This window comes from Strongylocentrotus purpuratus, unplaced genomic scaffold (genome assembly GCF_000002235.5).
Source record: "Strongylocentrotus purpuratus isolate Spur 01 unplaced genomic scaffold, Spur_5.0 spur5_scaffold_7, whole genome shotgun sequence".
Classification (NCBI taxonomy): domain Eukaryota; kingdom Metazoa; phylum Echinodermata; class Echinoidea; order Camarodonta; family Strongylocentrotidae; genus Strongylocentrotus; species Strongylocentrotus purpuratus.
In genome coordinates, this window is record NW_022145613.1 from 13,885,874 (window position 1) to 13,908,302 (window position 22,429).

General features: G+C 36.9%; 1 protein-coding gene across 1 annotated transcript; it reads right to left on the reverse strand.

Moving 5' to 3' along the window:
- Positions 1 to 1,277: 1,277 nt before the first annotated feature.
- LOC585953 (solute carrier organic anion transporter family member 4A1) lies at positions 1,278 to 21,652 on the reverse strand. The gene is made up of 12 exons (XM_785757.5): positions 21,332 to 21,652; positions 16,999 to 17,320; positions 15,953 to 16,261; positions 14,799 to 15,009; positions 12,279 to 12,378; positions 7,924 to 8,045; positions 6,997 to 7,251; positions 6,174 to 6,369; positions 5,224 to 5,395; positions 4,613 to 4,794; positions 3,603 to 3,667; positions 1,278 to 2,980 (listed from the first exon to the last, which is right to left on the reverse strand). The coding sequence occupies exons 2-12, from the start codon at positions 17,188 to 17,190 to the stop codon at positions 2,697 to 2,699; spliced, it is 2,088 nt and encodes a 695-aa protein (XP_790850.4). The 5' UTR covers positions 17,191 to 17,320; positions 21,332 to 21,652; the 3' UTR covers positions 1,278 to 2,696.
- Positions 21,653 to 22,429: the final 777 nt, after the last annotated feature.

Consider the following 22,429-nt stretch of genomic DNA (forward strand, 5'->3'; position numbering starts at 1 on the left):
CTTCAAGTGGGAAAATAACGACTATTAGTTGTCAAATCAACTTTAGGGCTATAGAGCCCAAAAGTAATAGTCTTGATTTCCAGACAATTGTACCGAATGGTCATACGTTTTATGCTGCGCAAAGATTCAATCAGTTTAATCTTGGCCATCACAAGAAGTGGGTTATTGATGTAGACAAATGCTCATGTACCCTTTACAACTCTTTTCATGTATGTTATTACCAAAGAAGAAGAAAAGCCAGTCAGACACTCAATAGTGTCTGACAGTGAAGTCTAGCAAGTAAACGGGTTTCCTTGCATAATTTGAATATGAGGACACTGCTAACGTTTAAATTTCACAGATAGGACATACATGACATAATCATAATTCCTGCAAAGTTCTACAGAATTTGAGGTTGGCTGCAAAAGGGACATAGTACCTTTAAAATGGCGCAGAAAATCATTAAAATGAGAATGATTCAACAACTTTTTTTTAAGAATTAAAAATAGATGTATTACAGAACTTTAAAATAAAAACATTTCTTCACTCGTATTTACCATCAGAAACACGAGGAATGACATACACACCTTACACACAATTACAAATTTAAAAACCATCACATCCCATCATACAACACGACTGTGACTGCATTTTAAAAGAAATTGAAATAGGATTTGATAATGAATTAAAAAACAGTACATTTCTTCTTCATTGAGGTTCAATATTGACACATAAGAGTTGTATTGAAAATGCAGGGTGCTGTGAGCCTTCCAGTCGAAGAAAAGACCCGATCAGCTGCGGATCGTACTAGTGACGTCTACCAATCGCACGGTTTACCCACGACTGGTTGCCGATTTGTCTTTTTCTCCAAGACCAAGGCTTCAAATGCCATACATTTTCGATATATCTATATTCAGATTACCACACTCGGCATCACTATTTCTTTTGAAAGTCAGTCATAGTCGGGTCGTATCAAAGGTGTATGCGGTAGCTTTGAAACAGTATACAATTCAATCATTGAAATAGCAACAATTAATTATATTAATAATATATTACATAATACATGTATATATTAAGCAACCATATTTCTACTTTGAACAATAGGTGTGTAGTACATAGTAAAATATTTTTTCAAATGCAGCCTCAATTCTTTTTTTGGAAGGTAAAATGGGGAATGTGCGGCGCCCCCCCCCCCCCCCCCCACATGAATCTGCCCCTGACACCGGTCCTAAATTCAGTGTGGTTTTATCAATGACAGCCCATACATGTATTTGTAGTTTTGTTCATTGCTTACACCCTTTTTTCTTCTTCAAATAAAGTCTTCATTTAATTTTTCTCAAAGCATAAAATAGTATAAGCAAATGTATAAAATGACGGATGCATGATGGATGCTTACTTCTTCAATGCTAACGATTTTGATCTAGTTTTTACATCAATGTTCCCTGAGAAGAAAATAATTAGGCTATATTCTAATCGATGCCTGTGTATAGGGGAATCTTTAATTGACAATCAGACTGGCTTTCGGCCGAAATATTCACAACAACCACAAGGCCGCGACACGTTAGTGGTTTCTGACCTTACTAGACAGAATATGAAACATCTTGACATGATGACATCACACATAACTAAGACGAACTGTGGCCTTGGTCCCACATCCTCTTTATTCCGAGTGCGTTGAGTTTATTAATAATTTGATGCACCTTTCATTTAAACACCCAGTTTAATTCGTGATTTAAACTTGACATGAATATCCATTCCATTTCCGTGAAGTTATTAAATTCTTTGTGTGCTATTTTGTGAAAAGGCGAATCGAAAACAGTTTTGCAGCAAGAGAACAAAAGAGTAAAATAAAAACTTTTAAAAAAAACAGATCAATGAAATAAAATTTACATAGGATTTTACAGAACTACCGTATACAAAAATTGCGATGACATTCGAGAAATCAACTCATGGTTAATTATAACTCATTATCATCATATTCGGATTACAATAAAAAAAGTACATTGTAATGCTCATAAATGTACATTAAAATTGGTGAAAGGCAAGGCTGTTGAAATTGCCTTTACAGATTCATTTGTCGAAGGTCTCTGCAGTCGTGTTCGTAATGGTTGCACGAATCTGAAAGATAACGGACGGACGGGAGATGAGCAAGGCCAGTTGATTGTGATTTTAACTGCTGTGAGATGAAATGTACTGTAAGACTGTAAGCATAAGGCCAAATCAAAATGAAGATTACCTTCTCGTCTGAACTTTTTGAAAAAGAAATGCGGATACTCTCTTTTTAGTCCGATAAAATTGTCCGTAGCGCGTGAGATTCAACAGCGGTACAAGGAGAATATAATTTTCCACTCGGCTTTGTTAAGACGTTTGTTATTATATCGTTTAAAATTTGTGATTGCTAGACTCCAGGAATGAATAGCTGTGCTCTGAAGTAAGAGGTAATTATAACCTTGAACTGAACAACGTGCTGGTCATGAAATCAAGATTCATCATCTTTTTTTTTTTAATTTCCAGAAACTGAAACTGAAATTCTTTTATACAGCAGCTAAAACAGATGAGCACAAAGGCTAGAAAGTATGTCATCATCGTTATCCTCCCCGTAATCTGGCTAAGTCTTCAAAATATGAATATAAATCTTTTACAAAAATATAATGATGTCTTTCCCGAAGAGACTCGATGTCAGATATAGATTCCCCAACAGACCTATAAATCCAGTATCATGCGGCATCATCTTTATGAACCGCCCCTTCTGCATTTTCTCCCGCGTTCTCATCCACAGCTACCACTCTTATCCTCTCACTGTCATTGGGTTTATAGGTCGCCAATGCTCCTATAAAGAAGAAAATGGACAACAGTCTGAACATCATACACAGCAACAGCGCTGTGAGACCGAATTGTTTGTTGTCGTAAAGTAAGCAGGACGAACCGTCACACGAGTCTTGCCACAATACGCAAACTCTGTCGATGAGGGCGCCGAACACAACCGGACCGGGTATGGTTCCTGTATGAAAAAGGGGGTGAAATCAGACGAAAAATAACCGAAACCAAATAAAACAAAGATCACAAGATCGCAAAGACTTTCAAGAAATCAATTAATGGAGGACTGTAAACCCATTGTATTGATATTGATTACAACTAACTAAAATAAGAGGATTATAATGATAGATGCCAAAGTCCATTAAAAATTTTACCAAAACAATATACCCTAAAAATATGGTATGATATTGTTCATGATAACACCGGCATGGAAAGTTATGAGCGCTGTGTTTACGGTATATACGGTATATATATATATATATATATGTAACAATCTAAAGAGCCAGATTGATTATGCCATAATATAAAATGTCAAGAAATGTCGATAGTATGGTTTTATTTCATCTAAACAATTTTTCCTTAACATCTAATAAAGTACAAGTCAAAACAATAACAAAACTCAAAACAAAAGAAAATCAGCCAAAATAAAAGATTTTAAAAATATTAATTAACGCATGAACACAATATTGCATATTTTCAGTAACATGTTCACGTCTCACTTGCTATTACATTATCACAATGTTTAAGTTGTTTCATTAAAACAAATAGATATTTTTAAATTAATAAATAAAATAAATTTTGCTAACCGAAAGCTCTGAAGCAAAGAGACTGAATACCAAGTGCAAAGGACCGCTGGTCGTGAGATACGCATCTGAAAAATAGCATGCAATGTGACGAAAATGTAATAAAATATAGTTGAAGTGATCAGAGAATATTACAAAAAACATCGCCGTATTCAAAATTGTTATTCTCCGTAGTCGTTTGGGGTATTAGGAGTGTGAATCTGTCACATAATATTTTTCACTCACTATTTGACATCGCGTTTTCTGAGACAATGTGATACATGTTACATGAATAAAGTTATTACAGTAATAATCATTATATACAACTTCACACTTTCAAATCTTTTTTGAACTTCAGAAATGCTGAATGAGAAGAAGAAGGAAAAGTTTACTAGTCACACTGATTAATGATAGCACAATAATGATAAGAATATATCAGAAATAAGATGATGGTCAATGCGACAATGCATATAATAAATTTATGACCAGATATTATAATAATAACGATATTATGAATTTAATAGTGATGACATAAACATCTTTGTGAAGTTGGTGGCTACATCTACCAAATGATTGTGCCCTTTAATCGTTTCAACCAATGTAATAGTATCACGAGGAAATAAATAAATAATACCCTATGATATCATATGTTATTTCAAGTTTTATTTAATAATAATAACATTGACTATAATGAAGATGATAATAATGATAATAATAATAATGATGAAGTTAATAATAATGATAATATGAAATAATAATACAAAATAATAATAATAATAATATATTTCCAAATTCTACGCAATCGTATATTTTCAATTGTTGTAAATCCATTTACTTTCTTATATTATTTCACGATGTAAAAACGATATATCCGTGTTTCCATCTGACTACGCCATTGTAAATTTACTACTGTGTATCATCTATTTGTGAATTTTATTTTCTATTGTATTTTGTTCATGTGCTCTACGTAATGCCGACAAACTGAATTTCCAAATGGACCAATAAAATTAATCTGAAGTCTGAAAATTTCGTACCTTATTGAGGCCATTGTGGAGGGAACTAGAGCTAAAAAGGTGCTCAAGAGCTGGAGAAAGGTGAGAAAGATATAGAGGGTTTCTTTGGAGCACGACTGCGGGCATCGACCCAGCTCCGCCGACCCTCCGGTGATGTTTGAGTCGGTGGTGGAGTTACCGATACACATGCAGTCTGTGTACATCTGTTTAGTAAATATTGAAAAACACATGAAATGTAGGTATAATGCGATTATTTGAGAGTGAAAAAATAATGGAGGAGGTCCCATCATATCTTTTTCTCAACATCTTTCCCCTTTCAATTCCCCTTTTTCTTTTCTGCGATTTCTTTTTTCTTTTTCTTTTGAAAAGAGGATAAACGCCAGTATCTACGCCACTGTTTCAAATGATAGCATGATTAACATTGTGTAGAATATAACATTTAATTATGTTATTGAAAGAACTATATATATCAGTTTGCTGACGATAATTCTATCATGAAATTTCGAAATGGGAACTTTTGGATGCAAATACCATAGATAATACTTGAATAGTTCGGTATCATGCTCGTATAAATATTTGAGCTATATTCTTCTTTTCTATAAACGTCATTAATAGAATCATTCTTTGCATACCTTTTCAACTCCGTTTATCTCTCCCGTTTCCAAGCAGCCTGCAAAACACGCCGAGTAATACAAAACACCGTTGGTCCCACATACAGGATCGTACGTGGTGGGACAGCCACAACCCGTATTACAGGGTGACGTGAGATTACTCACGAGCATTCCATCTCCTTCATCACTTTGTCTGAAGAAGCGGGGGGAAATGAAAAATATGGTGAGGTGATGAAGCGTGGAGAGAGAGAAAAAGAGATGGATGAAGCGATGAGGGGTGAAGAAGTGAAGAGGAAAGAGAGGAGGATGGGGGCATACGCAGCCAGACGACATCGATGATAGACAACAATAAAGAAATTGAAGAAGTAAAAAGATTTAGACCACCCCAAAAATGCGGAATGGAAGAAGAAAATATATAAAATGCATTTTGAATTATTCTCATAAGTGCATGTAACAATATGCTTGATATTGGTAATAGGCATGTAGTTATAAATAATTGTTCAATATTTTAATACTCTTGTAGGAGGTATATAATATATATATATATAAGTTTCCAATTGTGTCTCTAGAAATTCATGCAGTTGACCGTACATGTATATCATTCGTTTCCACGCCAATCATGGGGAGTGAGGTTTTTCAAGGTGACGAAGAGTTTGAGAAAAGGTCAACATCTGTACATATTTTATTCTCCTCTCTATTTCTTTTGTTTATTACTTTCTTATGCTGAGTTCTTCTTTTCCTTCCCTTCCTTTATCATTTACCATTTGATGCTGAAGTCAATACGGGCCGATTGTTTGTGTATTACGAGCCGGACTTTGTTGCGTGAAAAGTACCCCTTTACCGGAGATTTGGGTGACATGAATGATATCCCTCCGTTTCCAGAGTTGGGGGGGGGGGCGGGGTCCCTCCCCATCCCTCGAAACACAAACGCTTACCATTACAGGTCCGTGGACGGACAATACAAAACTCACGCGTTAGAATAGGCGATGGAGACTCCGGCGAAAGGCACATTGGGGCACTGGATGGTGAATGCTGGGAGCATACAGAAGGCAAAAAGAAGACTCCCAAGACAGAAGCGAATCATACCGCGGTACTGAAAGTTGAAATAGGTAACGAGCCAGCCCCCTACCAAGGCACCAGACAGACTGGCAGGTATAACCAGAAAACCTGGAAGAGAGATGAGGGGGAAGGAGTTGTGAAATTCCGTTTAAATCCCCACTGCACTACTTATAGCTACTTGCGCCCTCTATATGGCAAACAATGCCTAATCGGTGACCGCTGGTTCCCCATGATCCCCTTTTTCTTATGTTGTTTGAGAGCTGATTTGATGAGATAACCACCTGTCCGTGACCATGCAGGTAGGTCTATTCCCTCCTGGCCAAACTAGTTTAGAGGGGCTTTAAAGACTTAGTTTATTGGCCAAATGGGTGAGTGTTGAATCAAAAGCCCGTATAAATGTATTTCCGAATACTCCATGACCGTCTAATCACCATTATCAAAGATTCATCATCGTCATCAGCATCATCGTCATAATTCTGATTATAATTATCACTAGAACAAACCAATCCACTATCATTCATCGTAATGCTGTATTTAGTTTTCTTGTCCTAAAAATGGATGCAAAGTCAAAAATCACAGAACGTCATCACTGTGAAGGGTAAGGCCAATTAAGCCCCCCACTCCTTTCCAAAACCTCTGAATGAAACTGCAGCTGATGCATAATTTAAAGACTTCTTTGTAAATCATCTCGCTGCTATCAAGTTTATAATGACAAAACAAATCGAACGCACTAACCTGTTTTTAACGCGGCGTCACTCGCTGATATATTGAACTGTGTTTCCATGAACTTTGACCCGAAGGTCGCCAGAGACGAAATGATAAACCATTCGGTAACGGCGGCTCCGTTCACACACATGAAAGGTATGTTCCTGATCAGGTTTAGGCTAGCTTTGGGAAAGTCTTTGAACGCGTTGCCGAACCCCGCTCGGGTGGCAAACTCTGAACCTTTCTGGGCTTGTGATACTCTCTTCAGTGCGAGCTCCTTGGCGGCTGAAAAGGAGATATGTGAACATTCAAATGTAAGGTTACGATATACAGCTTTATGAATTACAAAAACGATTATAGTTCATGTACTAGCATCTACATAACGAGATGTTGTAATAATAAATCTAAACAAACCATACACATTTTTTTTCTATTATCTAACCATAATTATGTATAGACATGGTTTTATTGCTTTAATAAGTATAATAATAATAATAACAAGAATTAAGTCTTCTATCGAGTATCGATCCATTATATCGTAAAATATTATCTATTTAGATATCTCCCTTTTCTATATTATGTAAATTTATATCTATCTGTTTATTTATTTGAACTTAATACATGTTTTCATCTATTAACTTTAAACCTATCTATTTGCTTATCTCAAAGAATTAATCCACTTATCCATTCATCTTTCTTTTCATTAATTTATCTGTTAATCTATCGTTAAACCCATCTATTTAAACATCTATCTTTCTCTATACACCGATTCATCCATCTATCTATCTTTACTATAAATATATATTTATGTCGATCCATATATCTATCTATCTACCTACCTATCCACCCATCCATTTATCTACCTATCAATCAACTCATATATCAACGCATTATATATATATATATATATATATATATATATATATACATCCATATTTCTATCCATCAACGACTTACCAGGCATAGATCTTGGGAACATAAGGAAAGGAAGAGCGATGGTCAGAGCCATACATCCAGTTAAGATGAAGCCAAGCCACCAAGCTCCTACCCATAGAGGACTATCTGAGGATATCGTCAAGCTATACGAAACAATGTGGAAAATTACAATTTTTACAAAGAATCGCACAATGTTAATAGTTGATAGCTTGCATTTATTCCTTCAATTCAACAGAAAGACATACTCTCGGGAATTCCATATGTAATGCGTCACAGTTCGCTTTCACCGGTTCGGTGGAATTGCTAAGAATGTTAAAGATAAACTTGAGTACTGGTAATGCGATTGCATTGTGAAAGAAAAGGTGTGGAATGGATCAGAAAAGTTGATCATATAGCATGTAAGTAATGGTGTGTAATGCAAGGTTCTAGAGTCATCAAAATCATCATAAATTTGGCAGAGTCTTGGTAAAGTAACAATCACTTACACAGATAGATGTATATGGGACAACAAACATGGTGTCGGGGCTAGTACTACCCTGATTTCCTTATCTTTCTATGCTCATTACTCAGCCAGTATACATTTTCTTCCAAAATTGTTTGGCACATGACATTTATTTGTAATCTTGAACATTCAGTGTAAGTTTTGTTAGATTCTGTGAGAATTCATTTTTTTTTTTACCAGAACTCAAGTTTGTACATACAAAACTCGTAGCGAAACTCATGGCACGCTTGAAAATAAGACGTACAAAAAGATGAGTATTGCCCTTAGGGTTCCAGCACCTGGGTTGGTCGGTCGATTATCTTTCTTTTTAAAAAACGTTTTTTCCCTCTTTGGGCTGATATTTTTCAGTTTTGAATGCTTTAAATACATGTTTTTTTGATGCATTGGACATCTTTTTTAACGGTTAAAATAGAACTTTAATAAAAAGCCGACCGTAGATTTCAAGATTATGGGGTCGGTCGCAAAGGGCAATACAACAACTTTTTGTTTAAGCCTTACTCTGAACTTGCTACTAGAGATAGATCGGACAGCGTTCCTCCGATGATGAATTCATGATGAGTAATTTTTCGTTACAGAGTGGTTCTTTTGAATACCAAGAAAAGTAGCAAACTCGTTTAATAACAATTATACACACATTGCGTACGTCCTGTCGGCTGTTAAAATGAACTGATGAAGTTCGATTTCGGTGAATTCCCCATTAGTGTCAAATTTCCAATGAGTACCCACGACTGTTCACTCTCATAATTGATCGAGAGTTTTCAGGTAGTATTGAAATTGCATGCACTTCGATATGAAATGGCTCATTGCAGTTCTGTACAGATTTTGCTTGAACCAGCAAAATATAAACAAACTCTTTTATAACAACAAAGGAAGCAAATTTATTATGCCCAGAATAATGAGACGACTCTTAAAGGTACTATGTCCCATTTGCAGGCCCAAAAATGAAAAAGTTAAATTCCAACTGCATTTGAAAGATAATACTAATTAAGAACTTCCCTAAAAAAGGTGGGGCTTGAAAATGTCTTCAAGTGGGAAAAAAACGACTATTAGTTGTCAAATCGACTTTAGGGCTATAGAGCCCAAAAGTAATAGTCTTGATTTTCAGACAATTGTACCGAATGGTCATACGTTTTATGCTGCGCAAAGATTCAATCAGTTTAATCTTGGCCATCACAAGAAGTGGGTTAATGTAGACAAATGCTCATGTACCCTTAACAACTCTTTTCATGTATGTTATTACCAAAGAAGAAAAAAGCCAGTCAGTCACTCAATAGTGTCTGACAGTGAAGTCTAGCAAGTAAACGGGTTTCCTTGCATAATTTGAATATGGGGACACTGCTAACGTTTAAATTTCACAGATAGGACATACATGACATATTCATAATTCCTGCAAAGTTCTACAGCATTTGAGGTTGGCTGCAAAAGGGACATAGTATCTTTAAAGCCCAAATCGGATAATAGCTGGATTTCCTGATGTGCTCATAATTATAACTCGGCTAAAATAAGACATTTTCTAGCCCAACGGCTTGTCTGACATCTATTAAGAGTCTCCAACATGCAATACTTTCGGTTGTTTCTGCATGCATCAATTTTCCGTCAAAACCAACATTCAATTTCATTATGCAAAATATATGCGTGGGAAGCATCGTTTAATTCAATTCACACGCAGGTAAAGGCAATTCTTGATTTGTGAAAACTTGCTTTGTGAATATTTATGAAACTGCATATCAACTAGTTTTGTCTGGTTCTAGGACAATTACCCCCTGTACAATCACCCCGTTTAATTACCAGCGGGACAATAACCCCCTTGTCCTTGGTTGTCCTGGTGGTGGGGGGGGGGTACTTGTAAGGGTGGGGAAATTTTCTAGAGGGGGGGGGGTGATTGTCTAGGGGGTAATTATCCTGAAAAGCGGCTTTGTTTATGTCATGAGCAACTCAGGCTTCCAATCATTTAGACTGGTCATCTATATATTATTAAACACATCTGTATTATAGATCGACATATTTTTTTGTATAGATTTATTTTGTTCTAGTGAGAGTTGAAACATACTTTTTCCGTATTTACAACTCACTAAAATACAATATTTCACAAATCTCGTTTTCATAAAGTTCTCGATGTCCCCATAAAATATGATATCGAAATAGGGCTATCCATAGTACTTAGTTATGAGGGGTTTACCCCAGTCGGTATTTTATACGAGGAACCCTGTTTTCCTTTTCAAGTTAAAACAGTTGAATGTATTCTTATCCATATGATTCATGGCTACGCAACGGAAGTTGTTCAACAGACACTGAAAAGGTCAAAGATAATCTTTATTTATTGATCTTTTCCATTCGGGTCCCTATAAAGTTCAGTGTTACTGCTAACATCGCTCTGTCTCTCTCTCCCTCCCAGCCTACACTACACAGCACACATATTCTTGAGTCTTCTGCATTCTCAAATTAAAAAAACATATCTTTGTTATGTCCAAAAGAATACATTGTCGATGCTGTTTCGTCTTTACGCCAGCCGGAGACGAGCTGAATTGGATAGAGGAGGGAAAAGGGGGTAGCACAGTACATGCATGTAGTATGATGATAAATGGTGTATTAATAGTTATCACAATTTATTTCTATTTTAAAATCTATTCCAATTAATGTACGATTTTTCTAAAACAAAATGTTCTTTATGCTGTTTTATTTTTAGGTCTAAAATATCATTCCTTTTATGGCCTGCATCTAATACTAATCTGGTTTTGTCCTGGGCTTTAATATCTCTCTTGATGTGCAAGTTTGATCCACGTAGCGATGTTTAAAAACCCTGGAAAGACTTATGAGAATTACTACCCACGCTTTAGGTCCGGTAGCCGTTATGAGCGCACAGTGCATTTCAATCGATAATTCGACCAGGTACCCACTCACTACATCTGGGTCGAGTGTCGAAAATGTAGATCAATGTATTGCCAAAGGACGATCATGAAGGGACTGGGACTCGCACCCTATCCCTTATGATTCAGTGTCCGGTAACAAATCCACTAGACCACAACACTCCTATAAAACAAAAACAAAACACTTCTACCAACGGTCATCACATGACCTTGCTGTCTTTAGGCCACAAAGAAATATGCAAATTGGTTCAAAATGGATTATACCGAAAACAAACTTATATTACTGCTTGTGTAAACGAAAGTGTGTCATATCATATCTCCCGGAAAAGCCGGTGAAAACGGAACTCTGCATTGTAATAATACATACGAGGTTCCGACTTCACGATTCACGGCTTGGAGACAAGGAAACGATATGACAGATTTGTTAAGGTCGCTGATAACTGCTAAACGAGTCTCGCTTGTGTTGTTGCAATGGCTTTACTTGTGTTTGTGTAGTAATCATGGATTTCGGCTAGGAATGCTTTGAATAGAGTTTAGCTATAGTTTCACAACTCATTTTAAAGGGTTACTTCAATCAGATGTTATCATTACAATTCCCACTACAAGTATACTTTTCAGAATACTCACGTCGATTAATTGCAATCATCTTTTTGTAGGACAATACTGACTTATAATTATAGGTAGGGCATGTCAAGAAATTATTAGAATCAAATACAAAATGTTAATGCTTTGATGCAATTGCCCCCCCCCCCCCCCCCCCAATCGATCCGCAACCAATATTCTGCTAAATTTGTGTTGGTACCGATAAAAGTCAGAGTGGAAGGTCCTTTCAAAATGTATTAGTTTTCACATGTTCTCTTTTCAATCTTAACTGTCATAACAAAACGTTAATAATGATAATCATTGAATATTTCATCTAGGATAAACTGTTACAGACGTATATGAATATACAAATATGACATAAATCTATTATTTATATATCATATATACTTTCTTGATTTTCTTACCTCGCCTGGTCGACTGTGACATCTGTATAGCGATTTAAGAACAAACCTCCAATGAGATACCCTAAAGCTGGGCCCAGCGTTGACATACCCTGAAACAATCCTGTATAAAGAAGTACATTTGTGGTTTAAAGCATATCTACACTACTTATAGCTAATTGTGCCCTCTATATAGTAAACAATGCCTAAGCGGTGACCGTTGGTCCCCACGGTCCCACCCTGCTTTTTTTTTTAATTGAGAGCTGATTTGATAAGATAACCACCTGTCAGTGACCATGCCGGAGGTCTAATCCCTCCTGGCCAAATTAGTGCAGATAGGCTTTAAATGAAAAGCAAAAACTAGAACAAACACGATCGAAACTACTCTCGAAAAATCAACTCAAGATCAATTACAATACCCTACAGTATTATCCCATATAAATTACGCTCGGATATCGTAACGGTAATAAATACATCATTGTAATGTTCTAACATTTAAGAAGGTGATGGACACGACTTTGGAAAGAGCCTCCTGTTGATTATTTCCAAAAACTTTGAGGTAGTGTTTACGCCATTTTTTAATTTTTGTTTATTTGTCTTTTTATTGGAAATCACAATATTTACAAAAAATTTACACAATTAGAAACAAATTCACTGAACAGAATAAAGCAATAACGATAAAATAAAGTTTTTTGAGAATTATCTCATTATTCTGTTTTATCACAGAAGTATTTTATATTTTTCTATTCACATTTAGTACGACAATCAACTGAAACCATTATACAATCTTTGCGGCAGTTACGCCGTGAGCTTTTCAATCGTATTAGCAAAATAAAGCATTGGTTGTTGGAGGGAACATTACTTTTACTTTTAAATGTAATTTGTTTATATCTCTAAGATATGAATAACAATATATATGAATTTAAATCGCGCATCCATCAGAAATTTTCGGTCAATACGCGACATTAATGAATATGCAATTTATATAAAAACAGTTAAACAGAACTCTACAGGGAACGAAAGATACAGATGTGTCAGTTATTACGTAATCAAACGAAATATATCCTTGTATACCATGCAAATACAAACAATCCAGGGTACTTTTGAAATTTCTCCTGGCATATTGTATCATGATGTGTTTTGAAGCAAAAAAGTACAATGCAGGGTGCATATCGATCACATATCCTTTATCCGCCATAGCATCAGGACTCTGTCAGGATTATATTCTTTAAAACGTTCTAGTATATTTTCTATCACTCAAAAAAAAAGTGATAACGAGAATACAGATGACTGCAGTTTCAGAGGGGATGTTAATGGACTGGTAGAGATTTAAAGTTTAATAGGCTCTCAGGAATTAAATGTAAATTGTAATAATAATTTTGTAATAACAAGGTTGTGATTGTGGAAATTATGATAATGGTGGCTTCTTGTATAGCGCACGTGTCCGTCACGTTGTGACACTCCTGGCGCTGCCCCGATTATTACCCTGGCTTTAGGAAAACTTGAAGACATTTCTGCACTCCTGTTTATCATTTAACCTTGTAATATCAGAAACAGATGCAGTACACAGTCATCGCTAGAAAGAGGGGGGACGTCGGGGATGTTGAACAAAAATTCGAGCCTCTTTTAGAAAAGATAATATGCTTGATTGATGTTGGGGTGACTTTCATTATACTTTCATGTGCCAATATTTTGAAAAAGAAAGACAAATGTATCTCAAACCTAATTTGTTAGACAGCCAATTGTGTAAGAAATACGAGTACTGTTCAGTTCAGTCAATACTTGCCCTATTATAAAGCAACTCATAAAACTAATTACCGGTAGAGTAAATATCCAGCATTTTCTCTCACTTACTAAAGAGCTCATGACTCAACCATAGATGTGTAAGTGTGTTACGAAGTAATATCAAGTAATGGGAGAGTAGCTTAGCCTCCTTCATCTATCGACCCGGGGGTGTTTCACAAAGACTAAGATCGACTTTAATTTGGACTTAACTATATGGTAGGCCGTTCATGCCATTGTTTGCTCTCATCATTTACTGGCATTGGTCTCTCAAGAGACGTACAAATCATGGTCACAAATCTATAGAATTCACATTTTTTTACAATTCATTATTGAAGGAAAAAATATTATCTCAAGATCGCATGATTGAGAGACCAATGGTGAGAGAAACCAGTGGCATAAATGGCCTGCCATAGTTAAGTCCAACTTAAAGTCGACCTTAGTCTTTGTGAAACACCCCCAGGATGCATTTTGCTCTTATCATTATTGTAAGTTCTTATTTTGCTGTAAGTTTTCCTTACTTCTGTACTATCTATTTTCATGTTTTTTTTAATGTCTATATGGACCCCTCTGTAAAACAGCATTGTTACGCTAACACCGCTGAGTAGGGCAATCCCTCCGTCTTCCTTTTGATAAGTTTGCCTTTATGATTATAAATGTATATTTGTTGATATTTTTTAAAAGACGGAAAATAAATACAATACAATACAATACAATGCATATCTCATCCGTTGTTTCTGAAAACGATCCCAGAATACATACCGACATAGAGAGCTGATCGCTTTGTCTCGACGTTCTCATCAATATAGGTCACGCCCAGTGTGTAGATACCAGAGGCACTGAACCCGTGGAGCAGCTGGGCCAGGATGAAGACACCGATGTAGCGACTGAGTCCCCCGGAGCTTGCCGAACACTCTCGATCTTCGTCGAGTGTTGCATTGGAATCCAGCGAGCACGTGTCAATGCCTGCCGTCTGAATGAGTTACCATGGATACGAGAGGGGTGGGTAAGATTTAGCAGGTATTGCTTGAAAATTCAGGCCCGAATTCACAAAGGAGTTTGTCTATAAGCCTAGGTTTATGTGCGTCATATGACGCGTTTCGACGCGTTTCGTCGACAAACCTCCTTTGTGAATTCGGGCCTATATTGGTTGGACCATGTTTTAAACATATCTTTGGTTAAGGGTGTCGAGCACACAATGATGCGACCATACAAAAATAATAATTATGCTACAAGGTATAAGTAGCTGATGGAAATGATGGTGGTGTTGATGGTGAAGATGATGGAAATGGGGGTGACGTTGATGATGAAAGCGATGATGAAAGCGATGATGAAAGCGATGATGGCCACGATGATGATGTTACTTACAAAAGTGAAGGTAGATGGAAATATGGAAGTAAAGGTAGATGAAAATATGGAAGTGATGATATCAACCTAAGTAATGGTGATGACGGTGATGATGATAATGTTGATAATGATGGGGATTGATGATGATGATTGGTATGAAAGATGGTGTAGGTGGTTGGGGGTGATGGAGGTTGTTATGAGCGGGATGGAGATGATGATAATGATGATGATGATGATGATGATGATGGCGATGACAACGATGAATGTGGTGGAGGTGAAATCAATGGATCAAAAGAGTGTTGTTGATGGCACGAAGATCATACCAATATCATGGTGCCGGGCACCAACCTGGCCTATACTCATTTAGAAGAGTGTGTTGCATTCATTTCTTGATTCAGTGTACCCCAGGATTCACAATATTATTAAAATCAAGTGAAAAAATACATGAAATGCATTGTAATTCAACAATCAATATCATATTTAAAGCATCTGATTTAAAGAACCTATAATAAGAATGGTCTTAAACTTTTCAAATAAGTTACCATCTCAAAAACAATGTCTGTATGTACCTGGTACTCGTATGTCCCACTTGTGAAATGCGGCAACGAAAACAGGAACGAGCTCGCCGCGAAACCCAAAGCCCCTATCCCCAACCACCTCGGTTTATGCGCCCTCTCCCCGAAGTACGTCACGAAGACGACGACGAGCAGCACCCCAAAGTCGTACGCGCTCGAGATAAAGCCACTCTGAACGCTGGGGAGGTTGAACCTGCGTTCGAGCGTGGTCGTCACCACGTAAACGATGCCGTTGACGGTCATGCCTTGGGTGAAGCCGAAGAAACACAGGCAGATGAGGAAGCCGATCGGACTGTTACAGAACTTGAGAGAAAAAGAAAAGGGTGTGTGAAGATAAATAATGGAATTTATTACGGAAGAAAAGGGAGGGCAGAGAGATAAACTGACAATTCCCTGACATACAACATTTTATACGACTCCGGCTTTGACAGTTAGAGATGCTAAGTATAACATTCTGTGTTGATTAATATCTCGAGAAATGAAATATACAGGACTTTGATAATTTATGTTACTATTAGATATGTGACAAATCAAAAAAGGAAAATGAATATTTGAGAAACCATTTAAATACCCGTCAACGGTCACATCATGATCCTTAAAATCATTCTGTCATGTTTGTAATTAAACTGCCCCAATGGCCATTCAATTATCCTCACTCAATCTGTCTACATTGCTCAGTTATTGGGTGATTCCATACGAATTGCCCCGGATAATTGTTTCTTAATTAATATTTGATTTAAAATTAAATTTGCTTGAAATGGCCATTGACTATTATTGTTGGTATAAATAACCAATGTCAATGATCACTATCATAGAAAGATTTTTATTGTTATTATTTATTTATTTATTTGTTTCGTTTTTATTTTTATTTTTATTATTATTATTTTATTATTATTATTTTTTTATTTTTTATTTTTTTTATTTTTTATTTATTTTTTTTTTTTTTTGGGGGGGGGGGGGGGGAAGGGGGTTAAATAGATAAACAAATGACATAGCATGCAGTGACTCGCCCTATTCAAGAAACCAAACTCTATATATACCTGCAAGTGCTTGGGATGCCATGCCCCGATGCCACACTGTACCTTCTGCTCCTCATCGTCGACCCCACCGACAACGCCTTCATCAATATTCATACCACCGACGACTTCGCTATGCTGTTTCTCTGTCCTCTGTTCGGTCATCGCTTCGTCCTCGCGATCGTGCCCCTTTGCCATTTCATGATTGCCGTCCATGAAATTGTTGACTTTTGGTGGACTATGCGAAGGATTAGCGTTCGCTTGCAGTTCGTCTTCATTCACAAGTTTTTGTCTGGGTTGGTCTGCCAGAATGGCCGATGGTCAACAAAATTATCTGTGAAATTTGCTGAGAGAAGAACCAAATATATATAATCATCACTATGAAAATATCCTACAATGAAGTGACGAAGCTAACATGTGCCACCCCCCCCCCCACTCCCACTTCGAGTGGTGAAGAAGAAAAAAAAGTAACGATTTAAAATCGAAGGAGGGACAGAGATGAGATGCCAATGACAAGAGAAGAAAACGCCCTGACCACATTCCACACCCTCCCCTAAACAGTAGCCTCGTAAATTTCGCATATAATTTCCGAGAAAGACCGGGTGTGCCCCCCCCCCCCCCGAATGTTCCAGTGCCCCTCTATGGGTGGACTCATGCTACGCGCCACAGCTATATTGTTCTATTATACCTTCACCCTGATTACTATACGAAAAGATCAGACGATGAACTAGGAAAGGATATAATTTGAAGCATAGAAATGGAACACTTTAAATTACATGAGCTGGGAAAAATATTTTCGAGGATACAATGAAACAGTAGGCTACATTTTCATAGAAGTCACATTGTTGTATTCGCATTACAACGGAAAGGTGCAGATTGATATAATAATCGAAATGACTACAGTCTCAGTTATAGGTAAACACAATAGATTTAACCCCTTTTTTGTTATGGAGAGTATATGCTGATACATAAAATAATTTCTATATTGAAGTTGAACTCTCCCTTTAAGTCTGTTTGAAAAATCACATGACGGGAGATAAGTAACACGATTATCAGGAGCTTGTCCTGGATATGACGTCAAACTTCAAGAACGAGAACATGAGAACAGGTCATACTTTAAAGAAAAGGTGTAAAAATCTCAAGGCAAAAAAACTTGACAATGAGCCAAACTGCATAAAGTTGATCATACCGATAGCTAATTCATTACTAAGTCACGTCCGCGGTATGAAGCATTGAGGACCTTGCAAACTTTCAACAACAAAAAACATGGGTTTTTTTTTCTTTTGAATAATAATATAGGCTAGGTGCATGCATTAAAATGAATGGATAATTCTAGAGAATATCGGATTAATATACCTGTACAAATTAATATAATGCAAATTACCTAAATTTATAGGGCAATTCAAAGTAGGCGATTGAGTTCAGGAAACATTCAAGCTGCGCTGTATGAAATATTGGCTCATTAGAGTGATAGCCTTATAGGTTACACCAAACTGTATAGGAGGAAATAAAACCTAGACATTGGGCCTAGTTATGAACAGAAATATAAGGGGAAAAACGTTGGTTTAAGAATGGGCGGATAAGGAATAAGATATATTGTTATGAATTTCTAACTGTTCGAATTATGGGACATAATATACGAATAAATTTGCATAGCCTCTCATGAAACACCATGATCTTTCCTTCCACTCATTCTGTGACTCGTGCTATTCTAATAATCATAACTCCAACTCGATATGATGAAGCAATTTACATTTCATATAATAAAACAAAATTAAAAACACTTTCGTGAGAGCAGATATTACTATATTCATAGCAAAGAATTTCCTACACGTTCGTCTGCATGACGGAATTAATAATGAATTTATATTACACAAAGCATGACCTCGACCCTAAAATTGAAAGAAAGACATAAATGGAGAGAGAGAGAGAGAGAGGGAGAGAAAGAGATACAGAGAAAAGGAGAGAGATAGGGCAAAGAGAGAGAGAGAGAGAGAGAGATACAACTACACTCAGCAACAAACAAACTGATTCCACAATAAAGGCAGACTTATGATTATGCATAGTTTGGATTACTTTGGGATTATAAATTATAATAATAATAATAATAATAATAATAGTGGCTACTTGTATAGCGCACAGGTCCACCTTTCGGTGCTCATGGCGCTTAGAAAAGAGTACATGTAACAGGCATAAGAAAGAAAAAACAATAAACCGAAAAACAAATTAGGCCCTATCACTAGAACAATTTAAATTGCTAAACTGATTTTTTTTTTAAAGCTTTTACTTGTCTTTTGATGTATTAACGGTTAAACTCAAGGAGCTATTGTTAGTATGTACCCTATCAATACTATAATATCTGGCATTTGCGCAGTAATACTGAAATCATAGGTCTGCAATGAATACACTTTGCGATAAAATAGATTTAATATTTATATTTGGGCATTTCATTTACCTTCATATAATATTTCATTAGTGTACTGTAATAGCCATAGACAAGAAGCTACGAGGCAAACTTGATATACTGAGCTACTGGATCAATATACGGAAATTTATTCAGTTATATACTAAACTATACTGAAATTCAAATACGGCCAATAACAATATAGTAAATTGTCATTATTTAGGGATAAGCGCTCTGTGTACAGCAAACTGCATCATTTCAAATTGTTACAACAGATGTTAGACTATGCTGTACCGCACTGTGACATTCGTTTCATGGAAACCGTTATCATCATGACGATTTATTATTATGCTGAAATCACTCGATATGAGTGGTGCTTTACAGTTGTTGCGTGTAGAGCATAACCTTGTATTTATGTGCTTGCACGACTATCGAGTTTCATATCGAGTTCCATATATACGTAGGCTTATTACGTATGGTATTGAATAAATTCGTCATTACTTGACGAAGGTTCATAGCCGAAAATTCGTATGTCGCCTATGATTGAGAAAACAGAGAAGGGAAAGAGGGAAAGAGAGAAAGAGGAGGAGGGAGTGAGAGATGAGAGAGTAAGCGAGTGGGAAGGTGTGATCAGAGTAACGTTAAAAGGAGAGAGGGGAGGGGAGAGAGGTGGGAGGATTGGGAGGAAAGAGAGAGACTGGATGTGAGAGAGAGAGAGAGAGAGAGGGGGGAGGGGAGCGATGAACGGATGGGTAGAGAAGAAACACACATCATTTATCGATTTGGTAAGAGATAAACCTACTATAATATGCAATATCTGGGAGAACGTTGGCTCCTTCAGTTTATATCTCCTCGATCCCTTGAAACCCCTAAAATACTTATCCACACCCACACAGGAAAAATTCGGTTACTATAGTAATACGGCATTTCATCTTCATAGCCTCAATTTTGCTATCGACCCCTTAGATCTGAGATGAAGACAATGACAGGGGCGGATCTAGATTTTTGCTAAGGGGGGGGGGGTTGACCAAAATAATGACGATGCAGAGCATCGTCCACGAGCCGCTTAGCGGCGAGCCGATTTTTGGGGGGGTGTTTATTTGAACCCCGTAAGTGATGTTTTCCTGGCATCTATTAACACAATGGAGACCATAAAAAGCAGTGCATGATAACGTCTTTTTAAATCAAGTAACAGTTTAATACACAGTTATATCCAGAGTTATCATGTGTTTGGTTAAGTTACCAGATGAGTTGAATATCTTCTCACAATATTTGCATTTGAAAGGGTTTCTCTCCAGCGTGCGTTCTTTTTTCTTTCTTTTTTTTTTTTTTCCTTTTTTTTTTTCCTTTTTTTTTTTTTTTTTTTTTGGGCCCCCCCGTAGATCCGCGCCTGAATGAGTTTATCGCCCATAATTTTGAAAGGCAAACAGAAAGGCAATTTCAAGGACTGTTATAACAATGCATCTATATATTATGTCTGTATTACATGGGTGAGCTTATATTAGGCATTATATATCAGAAACAAACTGCACTTGGCCTCGACTCTCACAACATGTAATTGTACCGCAGATTTACAAGTATCTTTTGACAAACTTTTATAATCAACCAAAGACAATATTCCAACATTCCCCTCCTCTTCCCCCTCTCTCCCTCTCTCTCCCCCGTAACATATTAGAAACAATGATATTTCTGGCGCACAGATGATGCAGAGATGGTGCAAGTGAGTATACTGTATTAATATATGTTTCTCGCCCTCAAAAAATGTGGATTTTGCTTTGGCGGCACATCTCAAACCGACCTATACATTACTGAGATAAGAAAACATACGGACAAAGTCTATGTAATGTTATTACCAATGATACTTATGGTCACACGCACGACAATCGTTTAGTTGGGTAATTGGTATACGCTTGCAATGTCATCACAATACAACATGTAAACAAAAGCACTTACCCGTATTCCGTACAGTCTGTTGCTGCTTCTACGCGAGGAATAACAGACAAGCAATTCATCACACACCGTCAGTGTAGAGCATCCTCTATCGTACGATCGTGATCGCCAAAATAACGTGTCATCACAAACAACACGTGCACGTGCTGGCTTATTCCGGATTCAGATTACACTTGTAACTGATAATTTTCATTGAAATAGAAGAAATAGGATGGCTTTGAATGCCGTTTGATATGTCAACGCACTTGACGGTATTATGGGCACGTTCATTTGTCGGTATACACGTTGCACCGGCTATTTATCTTACGCGGTACACGATGTATATTCAATAATAGTATTCAAATGAGTTTTATTTTATGCGGCGCGCTCGTCGCATCCGGGGCGCGTGTAGTATGGTAAATCGTGCTTATTCGTAGTCTACCTCATATAATTGTGTGCGTGGAAAACACATATTATTGTTTTTAACTTGAATAATACACAAATTAAAATGAAATAGAGCAGTCATACAGTAAATTGACCTATATCCTGAAAGAATGGTATACTCTTACAATTCATTATGAACAGAACAATATTGATTACATACAAATGTTATAGGGTAAGAAGCTTGTTTTACCAGACTAACATTTTAATGAATGGGGACAATCCGAACATAGTAGACAGATCACTCAGGGTGGTATTCTCGAAAGCAGACTAACTTTAGTCCAGGGATTAAACCTAATTTAAACCATGTGGAATAACTCTTTCGGTATTCTCGAAGGTGGACTAAAGTTAAGCCAAGTTTAACTTAGTCCGCTTTCGAGAATACCACCCTATCACACTTGGTTTATGTGTTAAGGATTGGAGGAGGCGTGTGGGACACGCCTCCTGTGCCATCGAATGGCGAATAATTAGAAAGGGGTAGAAAGAGAAAGAATGCAAGATAGACTGTGTGTGAGAGAGAGAGAGAGAGAGAGAGAGGGGGGGAGAGAGGAGGATAGAGAGAGGGGGAGGGAGAGAACTGTGAGAATGTCATTGATCACTCTTATTGAGTATAGAGATTGCTCTATAACAGTATAAGCTTCTGAGAAGATAGACACTTGAGTCGTATCTATCCAGAATAAA

What these genes read in the sequence shown, in the direction of transcription:
- LOC585953 (XM_785757.5), bottom strand. Translation starts at nt 17,190, where the DNA reads ATGGACGGCAATCATGAAATGGCAAAGGGGCACGATCGCGAGGACGAA. An exon ending in GGCATCCCAAGCACTTGCAG is followed by an intron (nt 16,262 to 16,998) that starts GTATATATAGAG and finishes TTTTCTCTCAAG; the next exon opens with TTCTGTAACAGTCCGATCGG. An exon ending in TGACGCCGCGTTAAAAACAG is followed by an intron (nt 6,370 to 6,996) that starts GTTAGTGCGTTC and finishes TCTCTCTTCCAG; the next exon opens with GTTTTCTGGTTATACCTGCC.